At 45.2% G+C, this 9,281-nt stretch overlaps 1 protein-coding gene across 2 annotated transcripts in view; it reads right to left on the reverse strand.

The window, feature by feature from the left end:
- The window catches only part of LOC106588895 (potassium voltage-gated channel subfamily KQT member 4), a 119,295-nt gene extending 110,323 nt beyond the window's left edge, over nt 1-8,972 (reverse strand). For both annotated transcript variants that reach the window (XM_045709430.1, XM_045709431.1), the window contains exon 1: nt 7,726-8,972. In XM_045709430.1, coding sequence (XP_045565386.1) covers nt 7,726-8,027 — 302 coding nt within the window. In that variant the 5' untranslated portion in view covers nt 8,028-8,972. The remainder of the gene's footprint in view (nt 1-7,725) is intronic.
- Nucleotides 8,973-9,281: the final 309 nt, after the last annotated feature.

Below are 9,281 nucleotides of genomic sequence, written 5' to 3' on the forward strand. Positions count from 1 at the left end.
AGAGAGAGAGAGAGAGAGAGAGAGAGAGAGTAAATAAGGGAGACTTGGCTGTGTTGTTCTCACACCTCATTTACCATTTAAGATAGCTGCCAGTTTCAGGTACTTCAACCTAGCCTGCCCTAAAAACCTCTACCATACAAACCAGACTAAACTTTCTGGCCTCCCTCTCTCTCTCTCCGTTTTAGGTCTGAAAGTTCAAGCTCTGCTGACAATTACAGAGGAACTGTAACAACACAGAAGTATCTAGGACTTTGTTTTGTTCCTCTCAGAGGGAGAGGTTTAAAAATACAAGATGAGTCTTTATCTGAGGTACTGTGACCTTGGATCAGTGTGTCTCTTTTGGGGGTTGTGTGTGTGTGTGTGTGTGTGATGGTTCATTGCTACTGTACGTCCTGTAGTAATTCTCCTTTTAGGTTCAAAACATCCTTTCATTGTTAATGCCTCCTTTCCTCAATTCACCTCTCTGACAGAGACACACAGGGGGTAAAGGGAGAAGAAATAACAAGCAAATCAAGACATGATGGTGGGAAAAAAGAGAGAGAGAGAGAGAGAGAGAGAGAGAGAGAGAGAGAGAGAGAGAGAGAGAGAGAAGGGAGAGAGATAGAGAAAGAGAAGGGAGAGAGATAGAGAAAGAGAGAGGGGGGAGTCAATTAAACAAGGTGATTGAGTTAATGAGAGATGATGTTCCCACATAGCAGGGACAGAGGAGAGGTTGGACCGAGGGTGGGAGAAAGAGAGGGAGGGTGGCAGAGGAAGAGAAAAAAACACATCCATAGAGGATCCTTAATGGAGCAGAATTTACACCGCCAACTGAGGTGAACTGATAAAAGCAGAGTAATGAACAACAAGCAGCTAATCTGCAGTCAGGAGCAGTCAGGAGCAGTCAGGAGCAGGTTAAAATCCTCAAAGTGCTGTGTGGCGTTTCTCCCTTCTCCTTCAAGCCGCTTTATGGGTAACCTCCCAAATGGAACTCTATTCCCTATATAGTGCACTACTTTTGACCAGGGTCCATTCGGATTCCATGTGGTTCTGGTCAAAAGTAGTGCACTCTGTAGGGAATAGGGTGCCATTTGGTACGCCTCCTCCTTAGTCATCAATAAACACATTCATATGCTGACTGGGGCGGCAAGCAAACATGGAAACATAAAAAGCTCCTTGCTGACATAAGTTAGTCGCCTCAATAATTAAAACACAGCCACAAAGGTCACGCTGCGATTTTTCCAAGGGGAGTTTTAGTGGGTTTTCTGCCATGTGGTTAAAAAACGGGCAGCGTGTCACGTCTACTTCCGCTCCCCCTCTCTGGCGCTCTTTGTGGCCAGTTTACTTTTTATTACGCACACCTGGCACTATCGTTACGCACACCTGGCACTATCGTTACGCACATCTGGCACTATCATTACACACACCTGGCACTATCATTACGCACACCTGGCACTATCATTACGCACACCTGGCACTATCATTACGCACACCTGGCACTATCATTACGCACACCTGCGCCTCATGAGACTCACCTGGACTCACTTCTATGATCACCTCCCCTATATCTGTCACTCCCTTTGGTTCTTTCCCCAGGCAGTATTAGTTATGTTTCTAATGTCCAGATGCTACTCTTGTTTTGTATTGGTCCATGGTTTTTATATTATTAAATTCACCCCCTGTACTTGCTTCCTGACTCCCAGCGTCTGCATTACACAGCGTTCATTGTTGTTACCAAAGTACTGCTGACACACTTAATGGACAGGTTAGGTGGCCAGTGAGTTAGACACTCAGACCGTCCAACCAAACCCAGCCCAGACAGGTGGGGAGATGGAGAGGGAGAAAGCCCCAAGATCAGCATGGTTGTGTGGGTTAAGAGCACTTGGCTTATTTACAATGCCTAAAGTGGACTGAAATAGGTGCCACGATTTATTTTGAGTGCCAGTAATGTTTATACCTAGGTGCCGGTACTGGTGTGTTCAGGCCCAAGTCAAGGGCCTGAACACACACAAATAAGCATTGCTTATTTATAAATGGGCTGGTCACCTTAATTCACAACTGTAATTCAGACACTATGTTGACTTTCACATGTATCAGAACCTGCGAGTAGATATGTTATCTAATATTTTATTTGAACGTTTTGGTAAAATACTTTTTCTCATGATAGGGTATTGAGAAGTGACAGAGGCCCTGTGCTCATCCTCAGCTCCAGTTCATAGTCAAGAGCTAATGGACGGGGCAGTCCCGTCATGGAGAGATCGAAGACTCTCACACACAGAGGGACAGAGAGAGAGAGAGAGAGAGAGAGAGAGATACAGAGACAGACAGAAACAGAGACTGAGAGAGAGAAAAGGTCCATATTCCCATTGGACTCATGATCGTTGCGTAATTTCTTTAAAAGCATAAACAATGCATTATTTAAAGGCAGCAACAGCACAGCAAGCACTAAAGTATTCTCTTATACACGCAAATCCTGTGTGTACGTGTGTATCCCTGGCAATTCACAAAACTCCATGACTAGATGTATCTGACTATGGTTGTTTTCTGTATTGTTCATTTGAGAGAACATTTGTACAAATCAACAGAAGTGAAGCTACTCCGAGGGAGAGACAACGAACACACAACCATGACAGAAGAACCATGACGGTAAGCCCTCAGTTTGCCTTGACCTCAGCTGGCTCATGTCATTGGTTACCTCATAAAACCTGTTGTCTGTCTCTCTGACCACAGTATCTCAATTAGGCCTCCACTCACCATCTCTGGGCCTGTATTTGTAAAGCGTCTTAGAGGACGGCTGATCTAGAATCAGTTTTGCATTTATCCTATGGTACAGCCGAGGAACCCTTTTGGAATCCTTTTTTCTAAGAGTGTAGATCAACCATCCTACTTTGAGAAGCTTTGTGAATACGGGCCCAGGACTCTCAAACCTTTAACTAAGACCGATACACACACCATCATCAACCCCTTTCGACTGCTCCTGGTCCATCTCTACTCTCCCTTCTGTTCTGATGCTCCTGGTCCATCTCTACTCTCCCTTCTGTGCTGTTGCTCCTGGTCCATCTCTACTCTCCCTTCTGTTCTGATGCTCCTGGTCCATCTCTACTCTCCCTTCTGTTCTGATGCTCCTGGTCCATCTCTACTCTCCCTTCTGTTCTGATGCTCCTGGTCCATCTCTACTCTCCCTTCTGTTCTGATGCTCCTGGTCCATCTCTACTCTCCCTTCTGTTCTGATGCTCCTGGTCCATCTCTACTCTCCCTTCTGTTCTGATGCTCCTGGTCCATCTCTACTCTCCCTTCTGTTCTGATGCTCCTGGTCCATCTCTACTCTCCCTTCTGTTCTGATGCTCCTGGTCCATCTCTACTCTCCCTTCTGTTCTGATGCTCCTGGTCCATCTCTACTCTCCCTTCTGTTCTGATGCTCCTGGTCCATCTCTACTCTCCCTTCTGTTCTGATGCTCCTGGTCCATCTCTACTCTCCCTTCTGTTCTGATGCTCCTGGTCCATCTCTACTCTCCCTTCTGTTCTGATGCTCCTGGTCCATCTCTACTCTCCCTTCTGTTCTGATGCTCCTGGTCCATCTCTACTCTCCCTTCTGTGCTGTTGCTCCTGGTCCATCTCTACTCTCCCTTCTGTTCTGATGCTCCTGGTCCATCTCTACTCTCCCTTCTGTTCCTTTAGCACAAAGACATCAATAATAGATGACTGGTGTATTTTCACCCTCCACCCTCCATAGAGTTAATCAATCACTCCTTCTGGTCAGTCCTGTCTCTGTCTCGCCTGCTTTTCCCGTCCCACACCCGACGGGAACATTGTGCTCATTGGTCTATGAGTGACCACCCCCCACCCGCCTCTCTGAGCCCCTAGCTAAAAAGATCAAAACATTGTTGCCTAACAGCTCCGGTCTGGGCCTTGGACTGGCATTCGCTTGGCACCGACTGGTACATACAGTCCAGTCCGACCGCCAACAATAGAGCCACCCGCTTTTAGACTGTGGCTGCGTCCCAAACGCCACCCTCATCCCTATTTAGGGCACTTATTTTGGGGTTCTAGTCAAACGTGCCCTCTACAGGAAATAGGGTGCCTTTTGGGACTCGAACAGAGTCCCCTGACCCTGCTGGTCCCCCTGTAGGAGGGCTGAGCTACAGTGACGAGACCATGTGAAACAACTATATGTGGCACGGGTGGCGGGTGGGAATGGGTGAGGGGTCAAAGGTCAGGTGGAACGTCGCTCGACAAACCTGATCCAGCTGAATGCCAGGCATCTGACGTATTGACCCCCCCCCCCTCCCCCGAAGGGCAACAAAGAGGTTTCAGGCTTTTAAGTAAGTGGAGCTCCTGTTCTAAAATGCGGTACTTAACACTTTAACGGTCTCCGCGACATTTAAACGAAAAGCTCGTCGGACGTAAGGCCGTGTGTCTTAGCAACGGTTCAGGTTGGTGAGCACAGGAATTTGTTAGGACAACGTTGTCAGGAAGAGCAGCAGCACTTCCCGGACTCAGCCTGCATCCCAAATGGAACTCTATCTGTTCCCTATGTAGAGCACTGCTTTGACCAGGGCCCGTAGGGACGCAGGCTGAGGCTGTGTTACAACGACTCGCCGTATTCTCCCAGGTTCTCAGAGGACACAAAGCATTTAGTTCAGCCTCCCCCTCAGTCCTCACCCAGGGCCCAGCCAGTTCTCTAGTCAAAACATCACCAGTCTGGAATCAAGAGTGTGTGTAAGTGCGTGTGTGACCAGGTGCTGAAACCAGGGGATCCCCCTGTGAATGGTGCTGTGTGTCTCTGTATCTCTGGTTCAGCGGTTGTTTGACAGACGCTTGAGAGAGGAGCCGAAGTGGGTGTCCAAGTTGAACGGTTTGGATAGAAGTTCTAGGATCAGCTTACCCGCTTGCAAATTCTAATCTCAACTATGAGAAGAAAGTAAAGCTGACCTTTGATCAGTCTTTACGGACCTCATCCTACTGAATGATGACCCTCCATTTGACTTCCTTTTCCTATACATGTGACCCTGCCACGTAACACAGCCATGTGACCCTGCCATGTAACCCTCCCTTTCTAGGAATGACACATCTGCACCAGCTGCCTTTCCGTGTTCGGAGCCCAGGCCTAATTAAACGATCATGGGATATTAGCACTCGATGTGTACTCTATCTCCCCACGCAGCACTGTGTGGCTCGATTCAATTATGATAGATAGATTAACCATGTCTTAATGAGGCTCTCTAATAAAGCACTGATCCTGTACACAGCAGTACTGTAGTTATTCTCATGCTGTGTGACTATTGTAATTAATCACAAGAAATGCATAGCCCGGGTATAATAATATTGAGGGGGAAATGTGCTCAGGTAAGCACAAGTGTGGCTAATGGCATTACATAAGACTTCATCCAACAACCCAAAGTGCGCACACACACACACACACACACACACACACACACACACACACACACACACACACACACACACACACACACACACACACACACACACACACACACACACACACACACACACACACACACACACACAAACATGTAGGCAATTGTAGGGATGCGTGTCACAGAGCGTGCTGTTGTAGAAGAGAGCACATCAACCTTGGCTAACAGATTAATGCATATGTGCATGCGCGTGTGCGTGTGCGTGTGTGTGTATGTGTGTATGTGTGTGTGTTCAAAACACAGGAGTTGGGAAAGCGGTGTGATGACTTCAGTCTTAGTGCTGGGCAGAGAGGGAGAGAGAGAGATGGACAACCCCCTCTCACAGTCCGTGAGAGTCTCAGATGGCCTGGCATCTGAAACATGAGCCCAGCAACTTACCACTCTGCCCACCACTCTGAGGGAGAAAGAACAACAATAGAACTGCCAACATCCTCTCTCTCTCCCTCTCTCTCTCTCTCTCTCTCTCAGCTCTGAGATAGGCTCCAGAAATGCCATAGGAATAACACCAGTACTGGCTGAGCACCAGTGAAGAAAGATCTTTAATGGGGGAAAGCCAGGGTTGTGATGGATTCAGAGTGCTGATGGATAACCTCATCATTCGCAGTGTTAATAGGAGATACATTATTGGATTGGATAGAGCTCTGTAGCCAATATATTGTATACACTTAGGGGCATATGTGCAATGGGACCCCGAAGCAATGAGTGATGAAGTCGGGACTCACAGTTAGCAGAAGTTTATTGTGGTAGCATAGGAATACTTTGGAATACTGTGGAATATTGTGGTCATACATAAGTACCATACATTTTGGTAATTACATTCTGTTTTGTATCATTTACCTCGACTGTCACCAAAACGCTGCTGTAAATTACATTTGTTCAGAGGAAATGTTTTCTTCTTCACACAATTGGCCCTCCAATGGCCCCTCTAACACACATGACAACTTGGGGATGCTGTATTTTGCGCACCATGTGAACCAGCCATGATCCACATTCCCATCCACCACTTCATTTTAAATAATTGTTTTGGTCAACTGACAGTGAGCAAAAAGTGCTAAAAGACTAAATAGATTTTCTCTAATTCTTGCAAAAATGTTTCAGATGGACAAGATATTTATTCATTAGATAGTTCTCACATCGATCGGGTTCCCGCCTATAAATATCTGGGCACTTGGATTGATTTTATGTTTAAAAAACATACGGAATGAGCAAGTTAACAAGCTAAGATTTAAAGTGGGTTTCTTTTTTAGAAATAGATCTTGCCTCTCCCTAAATAGCAGAGGGCCCTCAAGAGTTAAGGCGTCAGCATGCTTCAATTCAATCACTGACGAAGGGGCGTAGACTTCAGCTCCGAACTTCGGCTTGTCTCCAGAAAAAAATGTGTGCCTGAACAGTTGAAAAAAAGTTCAACATGAACAAAAACGTCACAAAATGTCATCATAATGTACAAATTCTACCGAACTGATTCGGCTGGGAAGCATGTGGACACCTTTAACCATCCCTGCCACCTGGTGAGGTTAGCGTAGGACTAACCCTATGGGTGGCAGGTAGCCTAGTGGTTAGAGTGTTGGGCCAGTAATTGAAAGGTTGCAGGATTGCATCCCGAGCTGACAAGGTAAAAATCTGTTGTTCTAAACATGGCAGTTAACCTACTGTTCCCCAGTAGGCTGTCATTGTAAGTAAGAATTTGTTCTTAACTGACTTGCCAAGTTAAATAAAGGTTCAACTACAATTTAGCGTTCTGTCACGTGCAAGTAAATCCACGATTTGAATTGGCTGATATGCATTTTGTTTAAATTTGAATGGTTGTTTATGTTCGAATTATTTTGATGTCCATAACATCAATGACACATGTCTCTGTAGTTAACGAGGATGTTTAGTGAGAGACTTTGAAAAATGTCTGATCATTTCCAATTGGTTTTGGACAAATTCAATTTGAAAGCAAAGATCTAACTGTGATTTAATCAAGTGATGATAGAAAAAATTGAGTGTGAGGCCCCATGTTGGGAAGATGTATGTCGAATGTGTGAGTTAATTGCCAAATAAGCAACTCCACTGACTCCACCTGGCTAATTAGAAAACTACTCAGGGGAAAGCTTGGCTGTTGCGTTATTCAAGAGACAATATGAATTGTTTCAATGCAAAGAAGTTAACAATGGCGTAAAAACAACTAAAACATGTGTGTAAAGTTAACAATGACGTAAAAACAAATAAAAATGTGTGTAAATAAAAATAAGCCAACGTAAAGATACACTTTCAGCAAATGCGATGACACTAGCAGCCTTAATTGTATTGAAAAACAATTACTTACATGAACGCATGGTAGATGAATGCCCATCCTCGTGGTCTCTCCAGTACGTTGTATAAGAAGTTCTGAAACTTTCTGTAGCGCTTGCTGGAGGCTGAGGTGGTCGCCCGTGGTCCAGGACGCCCCGGCCGCGGGGTACCGAGGAGCCCGGTGCGGTGAGAGGGGTGCGCGCGCTCCGGGGTCGATGGTTCGCTCCTCTCCATATGAACTGCGGTAAGAGCCACAAATTCAACCCGCCTATCGTCGTTGGATGCGGGGGGCACCAACATTCTAATGCCACCGTTATTTGATGGGCTCCCTAACATGGTTAGCCAATATAGGCCTACCGATAGAAGTAGGCCTATTAATTACAACGGAATACAGTTTAAATCACCTATTTAACAGTGAGCCCATATTTACGTTGGTGATTTAGCCAACTGAAATCGAAGTCATGATCAAGTTGTCCGCGTTGAATAATAATTAGCCTACTTGGACTAAAGACTAATTCCAACGAGTAGGTCACAATTTCATTCCTCCAATGTCAGAGTCTACTCCGAATTTCGTTTGTTAAATAAGTTATCTATAAATCAAGTCACGACCACAAAATAAAATGCTCATGGCATTTTGACAAGTGTGCTATGTCAAATGCAAGTTGGAGAAAATGTTAAATTGGTAATATGATAATCCCAATAACCGTTAAACCTTTAACGTGAGGTGCCATCGAATAATATGATTACAAGATCATTTGACAGCGGTAACAGTAACTTTGTAACCTGTCTTTAACTATCGCTAATTTGCATTGTCGTCATCATAAATTAGCTTTTTGCTCGAAATTATTTAGAAAACATTTAAAGCGCGCAATTGAAAGCATCAAAAGTTTAGTGGACAAGCGTATTTATTATAGGCTTACGGTTAAATTAGGTAAAGAACTGTCGATTCGTGATCGCTCTGCTCTTTCCTCAAGATTTCTATTGGTATTAATATTTTCTTAATCGTATATTTGAGGTTCGCGGCTGTACAAAATGCCCACAGAACTGCCTCCTTTCCTGTGCGTCTCGCTGGTCCAGCGCGCTAGTGGTGAGGAGTGAAGAAGACCGTCCGAGGGATAGCTAAAATCAGAGTCAACTCTAAACTTCAGTTATATGAGCGAGGACTCATGGGTAACACGCAGCAGACTTGTCAGACGGTCCAGAGAGAAACGGGAGGTACAGCCCTACGGACGACTTCGAAGTTCTCACGCGCAAACCAAAAGCATCCGGTTAGCTTGAACACACGGGTTGGACGCAATAAAGTGACAGGGAGAGTGGAATTGCGCACGGTGATATTGGGTGTGTAGCTAGCTCAGTGGTAGAGACAGTTGTAATATATCAGAGCTAAGCATTCATACATTTGATGAGGCTGACAACTAGAAATAAGGATGTAAACCTCACAATTATAGGGTAAAGGTCAGCCTATATCATAGTATTTGGAGCTTCACAAAGCAGTTTTGGGGGGGAGCACCACATTGATAGGCATGGTTGTCACACATACTGTATGTCATGCCTTTATCAGCGGTGACCAAATCAATTGTTTCAAGTAAG

Source organism: Salmo salar, chromosome ssa27 (assembly GCF_905237065.1).
Source record: "Salmo salar chromosome ssa27, Ssal_v3.1, whole genome shotgun sequence".
Taxonomy (NCBI): Eukaryota; Metazoa; Chordata; class Actinopteri; order Salmoniformes; family Salmonidae; genus Salmo; species Salmo salar.